This window comes from Rhinatrema bivittatum, chromosome 7 (genome assembly GCF_901001135.1).
Source record: "Rhinatrema bivittatum chromosome 7, aRhiBiv1.1, whole genome shotgun sequence".
Lineage (NCBI taxonomy): Eukaryota > Metazoa > Chordata > Amphibia > Gymnophiona > Rhinatrematidae > Rhinatrema > Rhinatrema bivittatum.
Genome location: NC_042621.1, coordinates 78,106,810 through 78,132,013, shown reverse-complemented (window position 1 = coordinate 78,132,013; position 25,204 = coordinate 78,106,810). Strand labels below are relative to the sequence as shown.

General features: G+C 45.1%; 1 protein-coding gene across 2 annotated transcripts in view; it reads left to right on the top strand.

Annotated features, from left to right (window-relative positions):
• AKTIP (AKT interacting protein) overlaps nt 1-25,204 on the top strand; it is a 63,451-nt gene that overhangs the window by 25,344 nt on the left and 12,903 nt on the right. For both annotated transcript variants that reach the window (XM_029608556.1, XM_029608557.1), the window contains exons 4-6: nt 3,347-3,411; nt 11,519-11,619; nt 17,627-17,715. In XM_029608556.1, the coding sequence (XP_029464416.1) occupies nt 3,347-3,411; nt 11,519-11,619; nt 17,627-17,715 (255 nt within the window). The remainder of the gene's footprint in view (nt 1-3,346; nt 3,412-11,518; nt 11,620-17,626; nt 17,716-25,204) is intronic.

The following is a 25,204-nucleotide window of genomic DNA, read 5'->3' as shown; positions in this document are numbered from 1 at the left end:
GATAGGAATGGAAGGTTAGAAATGGGTTCGAAATTGGAGAGGTCATTAGGGTCAAGATTGGGCTTCTTAAGTAGGGGTTTGACTGTGGCTTGCTTGAGGAGATCAGATATAATTCCTGAGGACAGAGAACAGTTCATGATATTAGCAATAGGTTTTGCTATGATGCTGGGGATAGATAGTAGGGCTTTGGTGGATATAGTGTCAGAGGGGTGTCAAGCCGGTTTCATTTTTTTGAGGATTGTTTCTACTGAAGAGGTCAGTTCAAAGGAGTTAAAGGGAGTCTGAAGTAGTTGTGAGGGGTGTGGGAAGCAGGGTTGTGGAGGGAAAGCATTGTATGAGTTTTGAGATTTTTTTTTTTTTTTGAAGTGGAGGGTGAGTTTATCGCATTTAGATTGTGTGTCCGTGTCAGTCTTGTCGGTTAGCTTGGGAGCCTTTGGCTTGTTTGCTTCTCTAGACCTTTTCCTGTATCAGAAGGTTCTAGACCTATTGTTTGGGCTTACTGATCCAAAAGCCTGTTTGTAATATTTTCTGTGATGTGCAGTGTGTGTCTTGCTGATATTCACATCACTCCCTTGCATAGATGTTTCTGCTTCACATTGGGGGTTTGTGACTGTTTCTCTTTGTAGAACCAAGCTTGTTTCCTGCCTAGACCTCTTTGTAGGTCAGCTGCCTCACAGGCAAAAGGGAGAGAGATGGTGCTTTCAGCACTGTGATTTCGTGCTTTGTTCTGTCCAAACAGCCTATAGCTTGGGAATTGCCCATGTGTGAGAACTACCATCCTGCTTGTCCTGAGAAAAGAATTGCTTACCTTGAATGAATATTCTCAGAGGACAGCAGGATGTTAGCTCTCACAAAACCCACCTGCCTCCCCTGGTAGTTGGTTTCTCCAAGTATTAGTTATATCATGGACCGAGACTCTGCATAGGGGGCAGGGTGTGCAATTACAGATGCACATGCTCAGTAGGACTAACATCCTGCTGTCCTCGGAGAACACATGTTACAGGTAAGCAACTCTGCTTTTTAAGGGAGCTGAAGCTTAGCCTTTTTGTGAAGTAATCAGTTTTATTTTAGCCTAAGAATACAAGATTTAATAGGTAAATCCTAGTTTTGTTTTAAATTTCTAAGTTTTACAGAGCAAAGCATTGTTATGGAAAATATTGCACAACTTTGTATCTTGTCATCTTGAACTTGAAAAATATGCAGTGCTAGAATAATTAAGCCAGTTTTATCTCACTCTTCGCTGTTGGTGGGTTACGCTCCTGCAGAGATTAGGACCTGTCACATGGCATGGGGGAATCCAGCAACTCCTTAGCCGGCAAATGACAGGAAAATAGAATCCGGAGGTCTCGCAGGTGTCTGAGTGGTCAGTCGGAAGCGGGTAAAGGACTTGACTCTGTTCATGCTGGAACTTGGGCAAGGCAGCTTCACAAAGGTTAACAGAGCAGGCTATTCCTGAACAAGGAACACTGTCTTAAGCTTGCTAGTTCAGGTACAGTGAACAGCCCTTGTTAAAGTTCTGGGGAAGACACCAAAAAAAAAATTCCCAGTCTGTGTAGTTGAGTCTTTTTGCTCGGAACTTCATTGCATACTCAGTTTTATAGAATCCACCATTGACCTTGATTAGATATCACCACCATCTATAAATACAAGATTGGTGGGCTGCTAATGATATCTGAGTCCAGATGTATGAATATTCACTGCAGGTTTATCAGTAGACGTTTGCTGAGTCATAGTTGGTTTCAGGGTTAAATACAAACTTTTCACCAAGGACATGCTCAGCAAGTTGTCTCCAATGTGTAGACGGGTCTGATGGGGAAGAACGATATATGTAAACTATAAAGTCTGAAAATAGCAGTGAACCAGCAGGCTGAAGTTGCAAAGGAGAGTTCCCTAGAGAGCTCAAGGCCGAGCCACACGTGCTCAAACCCATATGTATACAAACAGGCTATGCTCTGAATTACATGGTGCACTGCAACTGAAAGTATGAAATTTATAACCAACCCCATAGTGGTGGCCAGAAGAGACTCGTATCCCTTATGGTACTGTGAGCAAAGAGCCGTATTGATTACAGAATATAAAATGTATCTGCACTCGCACTTTATTCCATTGGTTATAGTTAAAATGTAAAACATGCTGGGAGAGTTGAAGAAATTTTTGTGTTTATACAAAAAAATTCTAAAATAGTGGGGCAGAAAGCTAGCAGATGTGAGGAGAAAATCCTTTAGCTCCCAAACAGTTCATTTTCAGACACTTGTTTCAAAGGCTATATGTGCCACTAGATGCCACTATCCCTGTTTTCAGTAGGAGCCATCCATCCCTTCAGGCCTTCCCACCAGGAGACTCTGGGTTAGTGACTCAAGTGCTGTAGCTGAACCCCCCCCCCCCCCCACTCGGGGGGGGGGGGGGGGGTTCAGTTACAGAACAGCTTGCATGATTTGCCACACTCTGGTAGAGCTTCCCAGCCTCGCTGGAAGGAGTTTTCTTCTACAAGAGATACCGTGCACTGGAGGGTCCTTATAACTTACAGTGAGAGACTTTTAAGCCTGTGAGCCTACTCCGCTCAGAAAGGCAAGGTCCAGTGATGGATCCTGCTCTGTGAGATTGTGATGGCAGAGAAGCTATCTAGGTTAAAGCATTTTTTGGAACTAAAATAGTGGGATGATGTTTTGGATCCCTCCTTCCCCACTGAGATTTCAGCACAGGATTAATAGTCTGGGCCCCAGATTTTTCCACAAGAGAAATCACCCGAAGTAACTAAGGAATAAAGAACAGCATAACTAAAGGAAGAAAGTACAAGAGGAGATCCCATCTGGATTTCCACCTAAGCAATCAGGATAGGCTGAGTGCCCACAGGAAAGAAGATGCCTAAAGGTAGGATCCTTGCAAAGCAAAAGGGACCCTCCACTAGGATTCCCCCCACAGCACCACTGGGAGAGTATGGGCTCCACCCTGAGGTCTGCAAGAAGGACACCTACCTACACAGAAAAACCCTGTAATTAGTTAGATGTACACATCATTTTGGACAAAATGGACTTTAATAATTGGTAAACTTTTATTTTAACACTCGGACCTGTTCCTGTCTAATTCTTGTAGCCTCTCACTTCATGGGAAGCAGCTAAAGTACAGCTCACACACTGGCAACCTCTTTTCATCATCCGGCGTGGGAGCGAATGGTTAGCTGGAGCAGCCCCAGAAGATATAAATTAGATTGTGTGCCCTTGGGACTTAACACACCCCACTAAGGGTTACAGAAGTCTAAATGTTAGGCTAGTATTGCATTAATTGTAGCACTACCTATTTAAAGGTTGTTTAGTTTTGAAAATAACTGGGTTCTCTTGTCTTGCAGTACACTAGTTGTGAAGCAGAAACTACCTGGAGTCTATGTACAGCCATCATATCGATCTGCGCTAAGTAAGGATATCTTTCTTAACTTACTGTGCTTGCCAGGGCTTTATTCCCATGCGAGACACACAAGGTGCCCCTTCATCATATATGGATTTAATGCAATTCAGGGGAAGCTTTAAAGCTTTATAAATTTTACAAATGGCCAGAAATGGAATATTAGTAACTCAGTTCCCTCAATAAGTTCATTTAATAAGCTTAATATAATCCAGATGGAGCATACAGCTGGATTTCAAGTGATAGTCTGTCTAATGGGAGACTGATTTTTGACTGCAACTCTACTTATGACTCTTGTTTAAAGGCATTTTCTGACGCCCTCTACCAAGGAGACCTTTTAGTTTAGAAATGTAAGAGAATAAAACCTGATTTATTCTAACTGGCTTCACTTGCAATTCCTAGGGGATGTCTGTGTCCTCTGAATATTGCAGCTAATTAGTGGCCAAAACATTGAATGCTTTTCAAAACAAAATTAATGACTTCCTTTATGAAAGTTCAGCTTTAAACACACGGCCTGGGTGGTGTGTGCTCAGCCTTCTATGCAACATTTTCCAGTTGGTGTGCTGACAAACTTTTTTTTTGGACTCCTCCCCTTTCAAGTCCTCTATTCTCACATGGTCCAGATACATTGATATCTTTCTAATCTGCTCTGGCACTGACAGTTCTATGTTTTTAGACTGGATCAATATCTGTAATGACAACTTGCATTTCACAGCACATCTTGACTGAAGAAATCTTTCCTAGACATCAAAATCTGTTAGAGGGCTGCTTTTCACCCCAATTTTTAGGAAACCCACAGACAAAAACACTTTGTTGGCTTACAGTAACTGCCATCCTCACTCTTTTTGGGAGATAACATTTTGGTGATCCAGTTTAGAACATAAGAACATGTTAACTATAGTGTGTGTTTGAAAGTATATATACATGTTTGTTTTTCCTGTCAAAGTATGATGTGTAAATAAATACTTTCTTAAAAATCAATAAAACATGAATTGAAAAAAAAAAAAGGAACATAAGAACATGCCATCCTAGGTCAGACCAAGGGTCCATCAAGCCCAACATCCTGTTTCCAACAGTGGCCAATCCAGGCCATAAGAACCTGGCAAGTACCCAAAAATTAACTCTCTCACATGCCACTATGCTAGTAATAGCAATGGCTATTCTCTAAGTCAACTTGATTAATAGCCGTTAATGGACTTCTCCTCCAAGAACTTATCCACTCCTTTTTTTAAACCCAGCTACACTAACTGCACCAACCACCTCCTCTGGCAACAAATTCCAGAATTTAATTGTGCTTTGAGTGAAAAAGAACTTTCTCTGATTAGTTTTAAATGTGCCACATGCTAACTTCATGGAGTGCCCCCTAGTCCTTCTATTATCCGAAAGAGTAAATAACTGATTCACATCTACCCGTTCTAGACCTCTCATGATTTTAAACACCTCTATCATATCCCCCCTCAGCCGTCTCTTCTCCAAGCTGAAAAGTCCTAACCTCTTTAGTCTTTCCTCATAGGGGAGCTGTTCCATTCCTCTTATTTTGGTAGCCCTTCTCTGTACCTTCTCAATCGCAATTATATCTTTTTTGAGATGCGGAGACCAGAATTGTACACAGTATTCAAGGTGCAGTCTCACCATGGAGCGATACAGAGGCATTATGACGTTTTCCGTTTTATTAACCATTTCCTTCCTAATTCCTAATATTCTGTTTGCTTTTTTGGACTGCTGCAGCACACTGAGCAGACTATTTCAATGTGTTATCCACTATGACACCTAGATCTCTTTCCTGGGTGGTAGCTCCTAATATGGAACCTAACATTGTGTAACTATAGCATAGGTTATTTTTCCCTATATGCAATACCTTGCACTTAACAGTAAATTTCATCTGCCATTTGGATGCCCAATTTTCCACTCACAAAGTCTTCCTGCAATTTATCACAATATGCTTGTGATTTAACTACTGTGAACAATTTTGTATCATCTGCAAATTGATAACCTCACCGTTGTATTCCTTTCCAGATAATTTATAAATATATTGAAAAGCACTGGTCCCAGTACAGATCCCTGAGGCACTCCACTGCCCACCCCCCTCCACTGAGAAATGTCCATTTAATCCTACTCTTTCCTGTATTTTTACCAGTTTGTAATCCATGAAAGGACATCTTCACCTATCCCATGACTTTTTTTTTTTACTTTTCCTAGAAGCCTCTCATGAGGAACTTTGTCAAATGTGTTCTGAAAATCCAAATATACTACATCTACTGGTTCACCTTTATCCACATGTTTGTTAACCCCTTCAAAAAAAGTGAAGCAGATTTGTGAGGCAAGACTTGCCTTGGGTAAAGCCATGCTAACTTTGTTCCATTAAACCATGTCTTTCTATATGTTCTGGGATTTTGATCTTTAGAACACTTTCCACTACCCACTATTAAGTTGACTTAGAAATTAGCCCCTGCTATTACTAGCAACGGTAACATGGAATAGACTTAGTTTTTGGGTACTTGCCAGGTTCTTATGGCTTGGATTGGCCACTGTTGGATATTGGATGCTGGGCTTGATGGACCCTTGGTCTGACCCAGTATGGCATGTTCTTATCTTATCTTCCTGGCACTGAAGTCAGGCTAACTGGTCTGTAGTTTCCCAGATCTCCCCTGGAGCCCTTTTTAAATATTGGGGTCATTAGCCACCCTCCAGTCTTCTGGTACAATGAATGATTTTATTGATAGGTTACAAATTTTTACTAATAGGTCTGAAATTTCATTTTTTAGTTCCTTCAGAACTCTGGGGTGTATACCATCCGGTCCAGGTGATTTACTACTCTTCAGTTTGTCAGTCAGGCCTACCACATCTTCTAGGTTCACCGTGATTTGGTTCAGTCCATCTGAATCATTACCCATGAAAAACTTCTCCATTATGGGTACCTCCCCAACATCCTCTTCAGTAAACACCAAAGCAAAGAAGGCCATCGCAGAAAGATTAAATGATTTATCTTCTCTAAGTGCCGCTTTAACCCCTTGGTCATCTAATGGTCCAACTGAGTCCCTCACAGGCTTTCTGATTCGGATATATTTTTTAAAAAAAGGTGTTTAATGTGAGTTGTTCTCTACAGCCAACTTTTCAAATTATCTTAGCCTGTCTTACATTTAACTTGCCAATGTTTATGCATTATCCTATTTTCTTCTGTTGGAGCCTTTTTCATTCAAAAATTGTAAGATCTCTTGGCTAAAATAGCCTTTCACCTCACCTTTTAACCAAGCTGGTAATTGTTTTGCCTTGTTTCCACCTTTCTTAATGTGTGGAATACATCTGGACTGTGCTTCTAGGATGGTATTTTTTTAGCAATGTCTATGCCTCTAGCATAATTTTTACCTTTTGTAGCTGCTCCTTTCAGTTCTTTTCTAACTATTTTTTCTCATTTTATCAAGGTTTCCCTTTTGAAAGTTTAGCACTAGAGCTGTGGATTTGCTTACTGTCTCCCTTCCAGTCATTAATTTATATTTGATCATATTATGATCACTATTGCCAAGCGGTCCCACCACGTTACCTCTCACCAAATCTTGTGCTCTCCACTGATAATTAGATCCCTCTCCTCTCAGTGCTTCCGTTTAAGAAGACTTTGCTCTATTAAAGCTGAATTTCTTATACAGGCCCCCAAGATGTTTAACCATTTTTGCAAACAAGGTTATCCGAATCATGTAATCAAACCGGCTTTTAAACGTGCCCTCTACATTAATCATGGCTTATTATTCCATAAAAATACTACTGACCATTCAGATAGGATTACCAGAGGGGATTCTCTCCATGTCAAGGCTCTACCTTAGTGAAATGATTGCACCCCTCTTGGTAAGGAGGCACTAGATGCCAAGAAAACACTGTGCCTAGGCAATAAAGGTGCCCCAGTAGCACAGACTGTTGCATCTGGGTAAAACAAACTACTTTGCACCATGAAGGTGAAGGCCAATTGAGCTGCAGAGCTCCTCATCAAGATAATCTAAGGCACCCTCTCTAGCAGAGTCTCATACTAATGGTGACAATAAAAGTGATTGGGTCAAAACTTGAAAGTATTCAAGAACTCAGCTATTGAAAAACATTTTATTCATTTATAGAAACTAACATCTTAATCATGCTCACAGACAGTGTTTCGATTAACTACGCTGTGAGGGACCAGATCTATAAATGGGAACGAAAACAAAAAATAAATATATTCAGTGGACCAAAAAACATGGCAAAGCAAACACATGCCTCAGCAAAGAATTAAAGTAAATGCATTCAAAAGATAAAAATTAAAAAGATTAAAGAAAAATTCAAAGGGGAAAAAAATGGCACACCAAATAAACTACAGCAAAGGTGAGAGCACGTGGGTCATGAGGAGTGTTAGTGTTTTGTCATTTTTGCCTTTATTTACTATTTAAATGATAGAGATAAACGGGGGGTTCCATACATATATCTAAAAGTTAATTAAACACTGGAAAGACAATCTCATACACAGATTATATATAAGATATCTAACAAAAGTAAATCTATTATAAAAATATAAAAGGGGAATTGAGGGATACATAAATACCTCAGTATAGTTGGTGAAGGGGCTTATTGGTGAGGTCAGAGCACAGCTTATTGATAGCCAATAACTTTGGGCAGCTGAAAAAGAGGGACAATGGGAGTCTGTGTTCAGTGAACAAAACGCTTGATGGAGCACTTGAACAGGCCTCCTAGGAAGGACCTGAAAGCCCTGTATTAATTTGGGAAGAAGGTCTTTCAGGGCCCAATAGTCAGCACAAGGATTGTAGCCTACCAGCTTTTTATGCTCCAGTATCTGCATGAGTGGTGCAGAAGTTAAAACATCTAGAGGACTCTGGTCTCTCAGCAGGTTCACTTCCATCCAGCAGATGCAGAGGAGTGTGGCAAGCAGCAGATAATGATTCACAGGAGACAGTGTGGCTGATCAAGGAATATCAGTCCACTCTATAATTGCTGGGGGAGACTAGCCCATGATGTATAGATCATACTTCTCATACAAAAGGCCTTTTTACCAAGACTATTCCACCCTTTCCAGAGGCAACAGCTTCCAACACTTCAGAAGCTCCCTCTCTAAATGGCTACAGAAGGAAAGCTGACAACCTTAAGATTCAACTCCAATTGCAGCCCAAGCCTGGAGCAAGATTTTTTTTTTTTTTATGCCCCTAAAGCCCATCTCCTTGCCACCTCATATGGGGGAGGAAGGACCAGCCCTTCTTAAAAGAATGGGGCCTTATCACAAAGGATAAGTGTGTTCTGAGATTTGTGGAATAGGACTACAGCTTGTTTCTCTTGCCCTTGTCCAAAGCAGTGAGCATAGTATTCCTGATCAGACTTGCAGTAAATATAACATCCCTTCTGCCTCAGAAGGCAATAGTCTGTCCCTTGGGAGTGTGGCATGGGTTTCTAATCCTGGTACTTAACACATCAGACTTCTTGACTTAAGATCCATTCAAGACCTGTGGAACATGAATGTTCAAGATTAACTTTCCTGAGCCAGTGATTTCAATATAGTTTCAGCTCATTCAGTCAAAGGATTGGCTGTGCCTTGGACCTGAAGGATGCATATGTTTTTTCCATTCACCCCGCCCATTGTAGGTTCCTCATGGTTTTTATAGAGAAGGAAATGCACAGTCAATATAAAGTACTGCCATTCAGTACTTCAGCTTCCCCAAGAGTCTTCATGAAGTGCCAAGTCTGTTCCCATACCTGGATGATTGGGCAGTGGCAGGCTTCTCCTTGATGAATGTTTTGGAGCCCCTGCACATGATCCTGCTTCTTTAGTTCCTGGGATTCAGACTCCATTTTCAAGAGTTCAATTTGATCCTGTCCCCAGAGGATCCATTTTTTTTTAGGGTATTGGATCAACCCCTCCCCTCGCTCCCCCCTCTTTGTAATTTTTGTAATTATGTTCACTCTCTTGACTACGAGCAATGTTTGTAAATATGTTCATCCCCTTATCCTCCTTCCCCTTGCTTGACTTTTCAGGCTCTCTAGAGCCCCTTCTCTCTTTTCGCATATCTCCCAGTTCTCCCCTCCCCGGTTCCATGTAATTTCAACCTTTCATTACAATGTAAACCGATATGATGTGTATTTTAATGTCGGTATAAAAAAGATGTTAAATAAATAAAACTTAGATCAGGAGACAGCCTTCCTGTCAACTTAAACTGCTGGAACTCTAAGAGGCTTCATGAGGTCACTTCAGCAAATGGACTGTACCTTGGCAAGGTCAGTCATTGTCTTGCTGTGTCACATGGTGGCAAGTCCATATAATTCACTGGCCCACCTTCAGTATGCCCTCAAGGACCAGTAGAATCAATCATTTAATAACTCATTACCTACCCATGTCTTCTGAGATCCACATTTCTCTGCAATGCTGAATGAATCTGAAGATTCTTGCCAAAGGGCTTCTGTTGCAAATCCCAGTACATCAAACAGTATTATCTACAGATATCTCCAGTCTCTGGTGGAAGCATGGGGCACACATGGCATTTCATGGATCCCTGGAAGTATGGTCCAAAGCATAATGTCAACTGCTGATACGACTTCTGAAACTGCAGGCCAGCTGTTTACTTTCTCTCATCTGCGCTCAAACAAGAGAATTTTGATCTAGATAACCAGGTGGCCATTTTTCATACAAGTATGGGCTTTTGATCTGGTTATGTCATTCTTTGCAGCTCCTCTCTCCATGCAATTTATCTCCTGTGTGTCCAGAATATACTTGTGGACCAACTAAGTCCACAAGTCCTACAGTCTCAAGTGATCCCTAAATGATTCATGAATGAATCCCAGTGGTCCACCTTTTCAAATCGGAGGACACATGAGTTAGTCTGTTCTGTTCATGAGACAGTGTGGCTACAGATCAGTTCTAATGCTTTTGTGTGAAACTGCAATGCTCTATACAAACCTTCCAATCCTATTCATTGCCAGGACTGTCCAGAAGATTCAACAGGACAAGGGTATGGGTTAATCTCCTAGCTCTAAGTATATGTATACAATCTCCATGTGCTGGTTCAGTCCTTGACCAGTTGGATCACTCTGATTCTCATTTAGGAGAATGAAAAACTGTCATCAGAATCTTCTGTCCTCATGGCATGGATGTTGCATGCACTGTACTGTATTCTGTTTATTCTCAAACATGTAGAGGATGTCTATTTGTCTGGGAACCCTTCCACTGAGAGAGCATTATATAAGTCCATCAAGTTCAGTATCCTGTTTCCAACAGTGACCAATCCAGGTCACAAGTGCTTGGCAGGATCCCAAAAGGTTGGTAGATTCCATGCTGCTTATTTCATAGATAAGCGGTGGATTTCTGCAAGTTCACCTTAATGGCTTATGGACTTTTCTTCCAGGAACTTGTCCAAACCTTTTTTTTTAAAACCAGCTACACTAACTGCTTTCACCATATCTGGCAATGAATTCCAGAGTTTAATTATGCATGGAGTAAAAAAAATGTTTTTTTCTTAAATGTATCAGCTAGTAACATTGAATGTCCCCTAGTCTTTTTGTACTTTTTGAAAGAGTATACAACCCATTCCATTTATTTGTCTCTATCATATCTCCCCTCAGCAGTGTCTTCTCAATTGAAAAGCGGTTCTCCATAGACAGCAGGATTAAATTGCCCACTTAATTATATTTATTATGCCATTAATATCTATAGAGGCTTATAATATTAATCCCCCTCATCCCTGGAGAATAAACTACTCTGCTCAGTCTCTGGAAGAGACCAAGGGGGGCCTTACAAGGCAGTGTGTCTGCACAGGAATTCCTCCCAGGCATGCTCAGACGCTTCTGAGCTCCTGAGAGCTGGTTCCGTGTCGCTGCTTTTTGGAGGACATCCACTGGTTATGGCTGACTTACTTTGTCAATGGAGAATCCCTGTTTCAAATAAAGCAACTTTTGATTTCACTAACTCCTAGTCATCCAATCTGGAATTCTCATTATGTTCATTGTGTATTTATTATTGTACACTTAGGTTGTGGGTAATCTGGTTTTGATAAGATGCATTTATAATCCTGGGAGGTATATTTAAGATTGCATTGGTCGTACATGAATTTAACCTGGGTTTTTTCAGAATATTTGTGACATGAGTGTCTTGCATTTACAGTGTGGTTTGGTGTGATCTTCATAAGACATGGACTTTATCAAGATGGGGTGTTCAAATTCACTGTTTATATTCCTGATAACTATCCAGATGGAGATTGTCCAGTAAGTATTATCTAATGTAACTCTACAACTTCTGCAATAGTAGATGAGCACTATAGACAAGATGCCACCTTAGCCTAGTCTTTAACACTCCAGTTTTGGAGGTGGGGGGAGCACAAAAACATAACTAGGGCTTTATTTGCACATTTGGAAAAGACAAACAATTGGCTCTTTTCGGTTTGGTTTTCTGCATGCTGGCCCTGAGAGTGCAGTTGAGCCAGGTTGTTGGGGTTTTTGGTGGGGTCCCTTTTTTTTTTTTTCTTAGTTTAGTGGTATCAAATAAATCTTTCTCTTATCTAACAACTTGCTAGTTTGTGCTGCTCAACAAGGATAAGTCAGGACCCCTAATATGGTCCAGCAGGGTAGTTGAGAGCCAATGTGGGTCAGTAAGTAGCAAAGTGAGAACCTAAAATATTTTTCATAGAGGTTTATAGGATTCAATAAGTGCTATACATTTTTTTTTGGTGTCTTTCTATGAAATTGCTGATACTAGTCAGACAAGCAGAATAAGTCCATGCTTGAGAGGCAGTACCTGAGTATTTTGATGACTGCCATATGATTTGAAAACTTTGTTGGTGAGGTTTATTGGTGCAGGTTTTTTCTGTTTTATTTTTGTAGGTTGCAATTGCAGTAATGTACACGGTCTGGTCTTTTTTGGGCATGTTAAAACATGGTGTGCCCTGCGAGTGAAGGGGGATATAAGAACGCCACTCGGGGCATACTTTTTATACTTGGTTATTTGTGGAAGGAAAGAACAAAATGAAAGCTATGATAAGAGAATTTAGCTGGCTCTTAGGTTGGAGCTGGGATCCATAAACAAGTCGGCATGAATTTAGCCATAACATGTGAGTGACGTTGGCACCAGGCAACAAGGATTGACCACATATGGAACTCTTCTCACATACACACGGCTCACAAGCCCCTCAGTCTGTCTTCAACACCCCCCCCCCCCCCCCCCCGCCTTCTTAATGGCCCTTATCTGCCTCATGTCCATTTATTTTGCTGCTGCCTTGGCAGGTCCTCAAATAGGACTTTTTTGGTTTAAAAAAAATGGAAGGCCATAGTTTGCGACTTCCAGGGCTATGTTTGTGGACATTGGGTGCACAAATGCACCCGATTGCTGCCTGGGCACCAGCCATGTCTATTATGAACAGCAATACCACACCTGGAAGATGGAGGCTCTGAGAGGTGTGCCAGCAAGTAAGAGCCTAAAGCTCTAGTATGAGGTTTAACAGAGCCACTCCTCTCTCAGGAGGAGCGAGGCATTGGACTCTGCAAGAAATCCAAGACAGGAATCTCTTCTCCCCCCCCCCCCCCCCCCCCACACACACTTTTTTTTTTTTTTTTGCAAGCACTAGTTCCCAAATCCATCTCAAGTCATGGGTTGAGTGTGGTACTGGTAGAGAGATGCTAAGAAATTCCTAAATGAGAGGTATCTTCCCTCAGTGCTGTTATCAAAACATAACTCTCATACTGGCTCAGATCAAGGGTCCATCAAGCCCAGCATCCTATTACCAACAGTGGCCAATCCAGGCCACAAGTACTTGCTGGGATCCCAAGTTAATTCCATGTTTTATGCCCAGGGAAAAATGTGTGCCCCTAGCACCTCCTTGGCAGCAGTCACCCAGGAGAGGTGGCTGTCAGCAGGTTAGGAAAACAGATGCTCAGTTTTGCAAGCGTCCCTTTTCCTAACCTGACTGCCAAACACCCTTTTGGGATCTGGGAAGAATAGCTTTATCAACATGCATTTGCATGTGATGAGCACTACTAGTTTCACGGGGGTTGGATGCACATTTTGGACTCTAATCCCCTTACGGAATAAGGGGTTGTGGACGCGTGTCCACCTGTGGGTTAAACAGTGATCTCAGCTGAGCGCACTGTATTGGATCGGCTTGTATGAGATGGTGTCTAGTCTCCACTGAGAGAATCTCCATTAATCAAAAGGAGAAGTGGCTTCAGTTCATTTTGAGTTTCTGCCAGACATTTCTCCCTTGGAACAGCAGAGATCTCCTTGCTTGTTCTCATGGTCTGGGGAGAGGGAAGATTCCATGGGAATTCCTCTAGATCCCCTACCAGATTTGCTACAGTAAACACCTTTGTCACAGATGGAGCTGAGAGGTGGGGTTGTAAGTGAAAGGAAAGGACAAATGTTTGTTTTACCCCTGCAGCTACTAAGTAAATGACTGAGAACTGAGGTAGTAAATGAGTGACACACACACACACACACACACACACACTAGGGACAGCTTGCTTTATAATATCTGTATAACAAACATTAGCAAAGCTTGGTAGAAAAGCTGTATATATTCTGTACAGTCTTATCCCTAGTCCTAGCAATAAGCGTCAGCAGTGTTGGCAGTCTGGTCTCAGGGAGGGCAGGAAACATTACCGGGGATCCACTTCATGCCGAGCAAGTGTTTAAAAAAAAAAAATAGTGAAGGAGAGTTCGGTTAGGGCTTCCTTCTTCCCGGTCTCCGTTCTCAGCATGCCATTCTGACATTCGTCCTGATCTGGGGGGAGGTTGAGGGATGTGGGCAGCCTCAGTTGGCTAGGCCCCACTCTAAGGCTTCTTGATTGTGCACTTGCCTCAATAGCTTTTTATGTGCAGCTAAGGCTAACCTCTACGGGATTGTCTGTTCGGCATGTGCGTCTAGCTGTGCATCCAATTGTGCATCCAGTTTTTCTGGATGCCTAGTCAGGCTTGTCATGCGTCCAGGCTAGTGCTTACTTGTGCGTCCAATTTAAGCATTTTGTTACGTACCTGTCCCTTGAGAGGTGCTTATTCTATGGATACCTAGATATTGGGTTGGGACGTTTAAGTATCAGATGCCTAAGTTTTGGATGCCTGGAATTTTTAGACATTAAAAAAAAAAAAAGCTAAACACACGCCTCTGCTTAATGCACTGTTGGCCATAATGGCGCCTCTACCTAAAAAGGCTATACCTTTCTCTTTCTTATGCCTGTCATATATTAGGGCATCTCAGCCAGGAGTGCCCACTAATTTTGTGCCAGCGCTGTTTGGAGGCTTAGGGAGACTTATCCTCCTGATTTCATGAAACCTGGTCCTTCCCAGCCAGACATAGGTCTGGGTAAAGGCAGCTTAGGTGGGGCACCTGATTTTGGAACTCCCCTAACTGATTCCTCAGCAAGGGATGGTGGCTCTGTGTTTATGCCCCAGGTGCCTCCTGGTTTTGGATAGTGCCACATTTTCCTAGGTGGAATTTCTCCAGGGGTTGCAGTCTTTCTTCAGGGGCAATCCTCAACTCAATCCACTGCTCTTAGAGTGAAAGAGTAGGTGGGAAACCTGCCTGGACCTTCTCTTGAGCACCAGAGTACTCCTAGAGCAGCGGTGAGACCTACTGATAGAGATACGGATGACTACACCGATCCTGATTCCCTGGAGGATGTGAAATCCCTCCAGATCTAGAACCATATAGAACTGTTATGGTTCTTTCATAGAGATGAACTGCCAGCTTTGATCTCCCAGACCTTGGAAATGCTCAGGCTCCCTGGCACGGATCCCATGTCTGAGCCAAAGAAAAATCCCATTTTGATTTCCTTGCATAAAACGTGGCTTTTTTCCCCCCAGTTTGAGGCAATTCATGAGTTGATTGATCTTGAGTGGGGTGCCCCAGAGGCTAATTTCAAAGGGGGTCAGGTTTTGGAAGGACTGCACCCTCTGGATCAAGTGGTAAGAGAGCACTTAGTTTTCCGAAGGTAGATGCACTTGTGTGTGCAGTTGCCAAGCAGACCACTATTCTCATGGAAGGAGGAGTGGCGTTGAAGGATGTTCGTGATAGAAAGATTGAGACTATCCTCAAGCAGGCATTTGAAGCAGTGGCAATGACCTTGCAGATCACTTGTTGTTCCTTGGTGGCTTGCTCTTGTTTGCTTCTCTTCCAGGAGGTTGATGACTCTGAGGTTAATTCCAGGGCACTTATGGAACCAGCTGCTGCCTTCTCGGCCGATGTGGGCTGTGATTTTGTTCGTACTTCAGCCAGACGGGTGGATTGATTATAGTAGTGGCCAGGTGCCAATTTATGGTTGAGAAATTGGTTGGCTGGTGTGACTTCCAAGGCTAACCTCACCAAGGCTTGCTTTTATTTGGGAGTGAGTTGGAGAAACTGGCCAATAAAGGGGTGAATCTGTTTCCTCATTTGCTGGAGGATAAGAAGCAGACGCAGCTCTCCTTTACCATGAGAGGACATGCTAGAGGATCCAGATCCTATAGAGGAATGACCTTTCAGAGGTCTGTCCTTTCACCCCAGATAACCTAGAAGGGGCACAGGCTCAGATAGTGGAGCCTCCCATTGAAGGTTAGTCTGTTCCTGGATGGGGGTCAGCTTTCTCAGCAGGGAGAGTCTAGACCCAGGAGACGAGGCATTTCAGCTGATTCAGGATTGCTGGATTTGTCCAGGGTAGAGTCTGGGAGAGAAGCACATTGTAAGCTAAAACTAGCAAGGATGCTGTCCTGGGGATTGAGACTAAAATCGGAAAATATAGCTAGAATAATACATTACCGTTGTTCCTACCACAATCTTCATCTGCTTCCAATGTAAAGTTTTAAAGTTTTCATTCTTTAGGCTTTTAGCCGGTTCAGCTTTAATGAAGTGGTCCTAGCAGATTCACAGACAAGTGACCATCGTGGCTATATAGGGGATCTTCCCAGATCCAAGGGAACAAATTCTGATTCCCCCTACTAATATTCAAATTTCCTATGCAAACTCACTTAAGAGTTTGCAACTTGAATGCTCAGTCAGCTCTGATCCAAATATGAGGTATTTAAAGGCCTGGCTTCCCTCAGACTTTTCAAGAAGCTGTGGCAAATTTAGCAAATTCTGGGATAGATTTTTCAAAATTGGGCAGCTGTCACATATATTTAAATATTTAAACTACCTGCAAAATACAAAATCTACCATGTACTAGTTATTAAGTAAAAACAGAAGTAACACTTCAGTTCAGGAGGGTTTGTAACCTGTTTTGGATTGAAACAGTGCAAATACTCTGAAAAAGAATTTTAAAAAAGTATATGAGCCTATATATTCTGAAACTGCTCAACATCAGCAGAGTTTTAACATGCTCTTACTGAAATTAATGCCACCTCTTCCAGCAGAGGGACAGGAGCAACTGCAGCCTTCCAAAATAGATCCAAGTCTTTGTCAGCTAGTGTATGTTTGGCCATGTATGAAAGTTCGAGAAACCTTTGTATAAAAATGACTTTTTTTAAAATGGGCATCACTCCAGGCCCAGATTTAGGGATAAACAACTGCCTGCCTCTGCCATCCCATAAAACACAGGGCACTGCCACAGTGCTGCTTCTCTTCTCTAGTGGCACTGGGCCCATGTTGCAGCAGCAACTGAAGACTGAGACAAATCAGTGCGGGAAGATGCCCTGAGGAGGGATCATTCCTTTCCTTTCCCCCTTGCACTGCCCATGGGCACACGCGGTGTTGCTGCGTCCTCTCCAACCTCACCAGGGGGGGACTGGCCTAGGGAGGAAAGGGGTAGGGCTAGAGCATGAAGCAGAGAAACTGTAGTTACAGGTGGCTGAGACGCACTCTGTTGCATCAGTCCAGCAGGCATTGTAGCGTCCTTCAGTCGGTTTGAATTAGCAGGGGGGGAGGGGAGGGGGTGTCGGGCTTGTCTTGCTGGCTGTTGGTTATGCAGCAACAGGCTAATTATGGTCCTAATTATTTTATTAAGATAGAATTATAAATGTGTATGAGATGTGCACAACTAGGGTTGAAGCACGAACAATTGGCACTGCTGCTGACAAATTTCAAACATGTGCTAATTTAACCATGTTTTGCCTACAATATATCAATATAAGTGCACACTTTTTACTCTTGCTAATTTAATCTTTTTTTTATGCCAACTGTTATATATTTAAGCAACTCTTACATGAAATGGGCTTTTAACAGATTCAGTTGTCATAAGTTTATAAGACACTTACAATGTTTATATGAACAATGAATACATTATCAAAAAGTAATTGTGAATTTCTTTTTAGCATTTACTGTTTGATATCCCAGTCTTCCACCCATTGGTAGATCCAGTGACAGGAGAATTGGATGTGAAAAGAGCATTTGCAAGATGGAGGTCAGTATAATTTTTCAGTTCCTGTTCATATAATTAGGTATAAAAAAAAAGTTTGTCACACTTAACATTTTTGGGAGGATATTACCCTCATGTAGCTTTTGTATGCTGCAACATTTTTAGTATTGGGGACCAACATACACAAACCTTTAGCTTTTTGTGCAGGTGAATTCTCCCAGAACAAACTATATACACTATAAAATTATCCTAGAGCAAACATTGGGACCCATGTACTGCATTCTAGAAGATTTATAAGAAAGATTTCTCGCCAGCCAGACTAGTGCAGATGCTTGGGTTTTGCCCACCAACCAGCAGATGGAGACAGACTAACAAGTTCCCTGCTGACCTCAACTTGCCAGTATTCTGTCTCCAGCAGATGGGCTGCAGGCATATCCTGTACTTTGTACCTAGATCTGATAAGGCTGTAAGGAGAGGGGATTGAGCAGCTCCTGAGGTAAAAATCCAGAACTTTCTCCCTCAGTGGAGCCCAGACTGGACCAAGGATCTTTCAGTAAGGGAACAGGATCAGACTAGATTCCAATTAATCTCTGTTCTCCCTCTTTTGTTCTAGTTTTAAGAGGGATAGGCCTTTAAGAAATTTCTTCAGGCTGCTTAAAGTTGTAATAAAAATAAAGGGAGGGGTCTTGTATGTTCAAGGCACAGCTTGTGAAAAACCTGACTGGGACTTCAGCAATCGGGCTCCAGGCCATGGTTTAATTTAAAAAAATAAATAAATCCAAATTGAGGCTTTTTCCTTTGCTTCAGGATTGCTGGTGTGAGGTTTGGGGGTTTTTTTTGTTGGGGGTGGAGGAGACAGAGCATCTTAGTGATAGTTGCTTCGAGCACAGTAAAAAGTCTGTGCAGCTCCTGCAGGGGATTTCCTGTGCTGCTCATGTGTGCCAAATAGGGGGGACATTAAATGCTGAAAGCACTGAACTCCTGGGGGGTGGGCAGCAGGGCGGTCACTTCAGCTCATTCCTGCCAGAATGCTTGATTCCTTAGTGGGGGGGGGGGGGGGGGGGGAAGGCATTTTGGAGGGGCAGCCAGTGGAAGAGAAACCAGTCTTCCCTCTGTTTCCTGTAGGGCTGCAGCTGCCGTACCTCTTAAAGGGCTTCAGTGTCTGTCTTTGCAGAACAAACTCCTTTCAGCATCGTGGGCTTCGATTGCTATAGAATTCTTAAAATGCCTACATCAGGCACTTTTTATGGCACAAATATTGTGCTCCAGGACCTCTTCAGGGATGCCTTTCTTGAGAATAGGGAAATACCAAATGTAATCCACTTTGAAATGCCAAAAAAAAAAGAATTCTGTTTTTTTTGGGGGGGGGCTTATTGTCAAGATCTGATGACTCTGGACTCCAGTATTATTCTCCCTTCATTGGCTCCCCATCACCTCTTGAATCCAGTACAAGGTGATAGCTTTTATATCTAATGCAATCACAATGACTATCTGGTTGAGCACTTCTTCGTCAGTATAAACCAGCGAGGCAACTATGCTTCTCCAATAAGAGCTTACTGGAGATCCCTACCCCAAAAATGGCAAGACGACATCACTAGACATTGTGCTTTCAGTCACTGGCCAAAGGCTCTGGAACTCTATCCCTGAGCCTTTGTGGCTACCTCTGATTCAAAAAAACTATAAAAGGGTCTCAAACATTCCTTTATAAATAGACATTTAATGGGTATCATCGAATTATCCAGAACAGTGTACATTTAAATTCTGTCGCGTTCCTTTCCATGGTTTTTTTAGATTGTATGTTTTATACTGTGAACCGCCTCAGGCTATTTTGTAGAGCGCAGGATACAACATTTTTTTTTTTTTAATTAGTCTTCATGGTCCATCAACCATTGCCTTTGATCAAGATTGCTTTTGGTATTTTTTGTTTTGGGAGTGAGGGTGCTCAGACAAGAGGGAACAGTGCTGAAACATCAGCTGAGGCAACTCCCCTCTTCTGGCCTGGGCAAAGAAACTCGTGAAGGCTCTCTGCTCTTCACATAGCTGGCATAGAGAATGTGCAAGTGGATTTCATGAGTCGTAATACTCTGGATGCAAGGGAATGGCCTCTTTTGAGTGATGGATTTGATGGCTTCCAGCAAGAAGATGAAGAAATTCTTCAGCAGAAGAGAAAAGGGGATCTGGCTTAGATGCTGTAGTTCAGCTTTCTTACAGCGGCTAACGTACACCCAGTGGTCAAGGCCTTGAATTAATGCAGAGTGATTTGCCAGCAATACTCAATAAGGTCCCTTCCAGCTTGGCATTAGCAGTGCTTTCATTTAAAAGCTTTGTAATATACAAAGTCACCCGGTTGGATATCTGTTTTCAGTGGGCCCTGGAACTCTAGAGAAATGTGAGCAATCTTTTGTTCTGTAGATGCAGTTGCAACATAAAACGTAGAATTCATCTTGCGCAAAGTTCATATTTATTGGCAGCTTTGGCGTAGTAGACATTTTTCCCATGTATGTTTTTAAACTATGATTTATATCTCCACCAGTCTTCTGGCCTATGGTCATAAGAACATAAGAAATTGTTATACTGGGTCAGATCAAGGGTCCATCAAGCCCATGCTACTGATGCCAGTAATAGCAGTGGCTAATCCCTATAACTTGATTAATAGCAGTTAATAGACTTCTCCAAGAACTTATCTAAACACTTTTTAAACCCAGTTACATTAACTGCTCTAACCACACCCTCTGGCAACAAATTCCAGAACTTAATTGTGCATTCAGTGAAAAAAACTTTTCTTGGATTACTTTTAAATGTGCTACTTGCCAACTTCATGGAGTGCCCCCTAGTCCTTCTGTTATTTGAAAGAGCAAATAACTGATTCAAATCTACCGGTTCTAGAATCTCATGAGTTTAAAGACCTCTATCATATCCACCGCCCCCAGCCGTCTGTTCTCCAAGCTGAACAGCCCTAAGCTCTTTACCCTATACCAGTGATGGCAAACTCCAGTCCTCGAGTGCCAGAAACAGGCCAGGTTTTTAGGATATCTGCAATGAATAGTCCCTAAATCTTGCATTATCTATCCAGTGAAATGGGGCCTCTGTCACTTTTAGTCATCTCTGGAATTCCAAATTCATTACCACTGGCAAAATATGAAATCCATTTGCAGTCACACAAATGGGCCCCAAGGGGCAGTCAAAATGTGAGGGTGCAACCCACAATCCCTTCCCCCACATTATAGAGCGCACAAGTGGAACATATCTATATTTTCGCCTGAGGTATTGACTATTTTTGGAGCCTACCAATGAGCTAAAATTTTCATCGCCCCTAATTTACCAGTGTGTGAAATGGAATGAACCACTCCGGCAAGGTCAGGGGCAATGGAGTTTCTGCCCCAGCCACAATCCTGTGGAGATGTATGTACAGCCCTGGCGTTGCCAGGAAAGATGTCCCTCAGTAGCTTCTTTTTGTAATCTGTGGAGTTCCCTGTACGTACCTGGATCAGTCCAGACAGTGGGTTATGTCCCCAATCCAGCAGATGGAGTCAGCACAAGCTTTGAGGGGGCGTATCCATATATACTACTACCCCCTCTGCAGGAGTTCAGTATCTTCTGACTCCAGCAGATGCGAGTAGGGGAATCAGGCTTCCCCTCCTTTTCCTTTTTCTTCACTTTCTAGCTTGATTATGGCTTGTTGTTGTCTTTTTCTGTGGATCAAGTTTGTATCAAGTTTGTATTAAGTTTAAAAAAAAAAAAAAAAAAAAAAAGGCAGAGTTCTTTCAACTCCTGGGGAGTGGCTTATCTTCCTTGTCTCTTCTCTGCGGCCTTGCTGTTTATTTCTCGTTGCAGCCAGGGGTAAGTTTGTTTTTTTTTTTTTTCCTTTGTAGTTTTTTCCTTCACAGCTCAGCCCCCGGTGCCTGCGAAAGCCGGTGGAGCCGGCCTCTTCGCTCTTTACTCCCTCACCCACGGCCATTTTACAGCTCCTCATGGGCTGCTGAGCCATTTAGGGAAAGATGTCTGGGACGGGTCGTGTGGCCGGGAAGGCCCCCCCGCGGCACCCTCCTCTATTTTCGGACAGCGGGCAGTGCGGGCCGACCAGGCCCCCCCGCAGCTGCGCTTTTGTGCGCGTGGCCCCCCCCGTGGCTTTTTCTTTTCTCCTACAGCGATCCCGATGCCGCGGCCGTCCCGCTGTGCGGCCTGCGGAGACCCGGGGTCCCGGATTTCCCGGGAGGGCATCTGTGCACGATGCCTCCCCGGGGGGGGAAGGTACCTCACAGTCCCTGACTGATTTCTCTTTTTTGCCCGGGCGGCGCGGGCCGGCCACTCCGCCATTTTTGGCGGGAACGGCGGCCATTTTACATTCTGAGCGCCCTGAGGCGCAGGCCACGAGGGGGAACGGATCCCTGGAGGCCACGAGGGAGAACGGATCCCTGGAGGACTCTACCAGCGGGGGTGTTCCCCCGATTTTGGTGCAGGAACCAAGCACCCAGAGCCAGGGAGCAGGAACCACGCCGCCCCCGAAGCGCACCCGAGCAGGCCGGGGTTCTCTCCGGAGTTTATCCTGCTCATGCATACCGCTTATCTGCAGGGGCTGGAAGCACCTGTGGGACCCCTCCCTCCTAAGATCCCTCGGATGTCGCCCTCGACGCCGGCCCCCCCCGACCCTCGGGAGTGGGGGCCTCCCGCCTTCCTACCCGGGTCCGATCCACGCCCGCGGCAGTGGGGGCGGTGCCAGACCCAGCGGGACATGGACTTGACCTCTCGGACGAGGGACAAGGGGACGGCACGCAGGAGGGGGATGATCCGCGTACCCTACGCTTCTTCCAGAGGGAAGAGCTGGACGACCTCATCCCGCAGATCATCCAAGAATTAGATTTGGACCCGCCACCAGACCCGCCTGCCCCAGTAGCTCCCGCTGTCGTCATTTCTTCAAGGAAGGGAGATCCTGTCCTGGCGGCACTCCGGCTGAGGGCTCGGGCTTTTCCCATTCATGACTCGTTTTTACAACTTCTCACCAGGGAATGGGACACCCCGGAGGCCTCCCTGAAGAGCAGCCAGGCTATGGAAAGCCGTACCCGCTCCCCGAAGATTTTCTGGACCTCATCAAGGTCCCAAAGGTGGACTCCGCAGTGTCGGCGGTCACGAAGAGGACGACTATCCCAGTGACGGGAGGTGCGGCGTTGCAGACACACAGGATCGTAAGTTGGAAGTTTTCCTTAAGCGGGTTTTCGAGGTCTCCGCTCTGGGTATGCGGGCGGTGATGTGCAGTTCGCTTGCCCAGCGGGCTAGTCTCCTTTGGGTGCAACAACTCCTCACGTCTCAGAACCTGCCGTCCGATGAGGCTGCCCAGGCAGATCGGCTAGAAGCCGCAGTGACGTATGGGGCGGACGCCTCGTACGACCTTTTTCGGGTCCTCGCAAGATTCATGGTTTCGGTAGTGGCAGCACGACGACTACTGTGGCTACGCAATTCGGCGGCTGATACGTCCTCTAAGTCGAGTCTGGGCTCTCTTCCCTTCAGGGGCAAGTTCCTCTTCGGGGAGGATTTGGACCAGATCATCAAGTCCCTGGGGGAGAACGCTGTTCATCGGCTGCCGGAGGATAGGTTTCGACCATCCAGAGCATTTTCTTCTTCTCAGACCAGAGCCAGAGCGCAACGGCGCTACAGGGGATACAGACAGGCGGGCTCCCGGTCATCCGCCCCCAGGTCTCAGCCCTGGTCGCGCTCCTTTCGCGGGCGTCTGCCCGCACGCACTACTCCCGGAACCGGGAACCCCTATACCAAGTCTTCACAATGATGCCAGTCTCGCCCACTCCCCTGTCCCCAAGATTGGGGACCGACTAACGTATTTCTACGCGGAGTGGGCACGGATCACCTCGGACCAGTGGGTCCTGGATACCATAAAACACGGCTACGCATTGGAATTTGTCCGCCCCCCGCAGGGAAGGTTCATCTTTTCCCCCTGTGGCTTGGACCTCAAGAGAGGAGCAGTGCAGCTGACTCTGGACAGACTCCGGGAGATAGGCGCTATTGCGCTCGTGCCCTTCGGAGAGGTGGGCTCGGGCCACTATTCCATCTATTTCGTCGTACCAAAGAAGGACGGTTCCTTCCGGCCTATCCTAGACCTCAAGGAAGTCAACAAATCCCTTCGAGTCGTTCGGTTCTGCATGGAAACGCTCCGGTCAGTGATTGCGGTGGTGCATCGGGGGGAGTTCCTCGCCTCCCTGGACTTAACAGAGGCCTACCTGCACATTCCCATCCGCCCGGACCACCACCGTTTCCTTTGTTTCAAAATTCTGGACCAGCATTTTCAGTTCACGGCTCTCCCGTTCGGATTGGCGACGGCGCCGCGCACCTTCACCAAGATCATGGTAGTCGTGGCGGCAGCTCTCCGGAAGGAGGGCATCCTGGTTCATCCTTATCTGGACGATTGGCTCCTCCGGGCGAAGTCATTCGATCATGGATGCTCAGCGGTGACTCGAGTAGTACGGTTTCTACATTCCCTGGGATGGGTAGTGAACTTCTCCAAGAGCTCCCTCATGCCCTCGCAACGCTTGGGTTTTTTTGGGGGGCGACCTTCGACACCCTACTGGGCAAAGTTTTTCTGCGCCAGAACAAAGCTCAATCCTTGCGGGATCACACACGACGGTTCTCTGCGTTACCAGAGCCCACCTCCTGGGACTACCTGCAACTCCTGGGAGTGATGGGGTCCACCATCGACCTTGTACCTTGGGCTTTCGTGCACCTCAGGACCTTACAGTGGGCGCTCCTCTCCCGTTGGAAACCAGTATCGCAGGACTACCAGATGATTCTCCCACTCCCGCAGAATGCCAGGGACAGTCTGGGCTGGTGGTTGGATCCGCCGAACCTGGCCCGTGGCGTGTCCCTCGATCTGCCAAATTGGGTGGTGGTGACCACCGATGCCAGTCTAGCAGGCTGGGGTGCAGTCTGCGATCGAAGCGCCATGCAGGGGACGTGGTCCACGGTGGAGGCGAAGTGGTCAATCAACCGTCTGGAAACCAGAGCGGTCCGGCTAGCTCTGCGACATTTCCTCCCGCTTCTTCGGAACCGGGAAGTCAGAATCCTATCGGACAACGCTACCACCGTGGCCTACATCAACCGACAAGGAGGCACGCGCAGCCCGCGCTCGAGGCGGCGCTGCTGATGCAATGGGCGGAGCGTCATCTCGTCCGGCTAGCGGCCTCGCACATCGCCGGTGTGGACAACGTCCAGGCGGACTTCCTCAGTCGTCAACTGCTGGACCCCGGAGAGTGGTCTCTCTCCGACAAAGCGATGCAACTTCTCGTCCATCGGTGGGGGGCCCCCCACTTGGATCTGATGGCGTCCGCTCTCAACGCCAAGGCTCCACGCTTCTTCAGTCGCCGGAGAGAGCGCAGCGCGGAGGGAGTGGATGCCCTGGTCCTCCCGTGACCGCCACATCTTCTGCTCTACGCTTTTCCACCATGGCCCCTGGTGGGCAGGATGCTCCGCAGAATAGAAAGCCATCAGGGGACCGTGGTTTTCATCGCCCCAGAATGGCCCAGGCGAC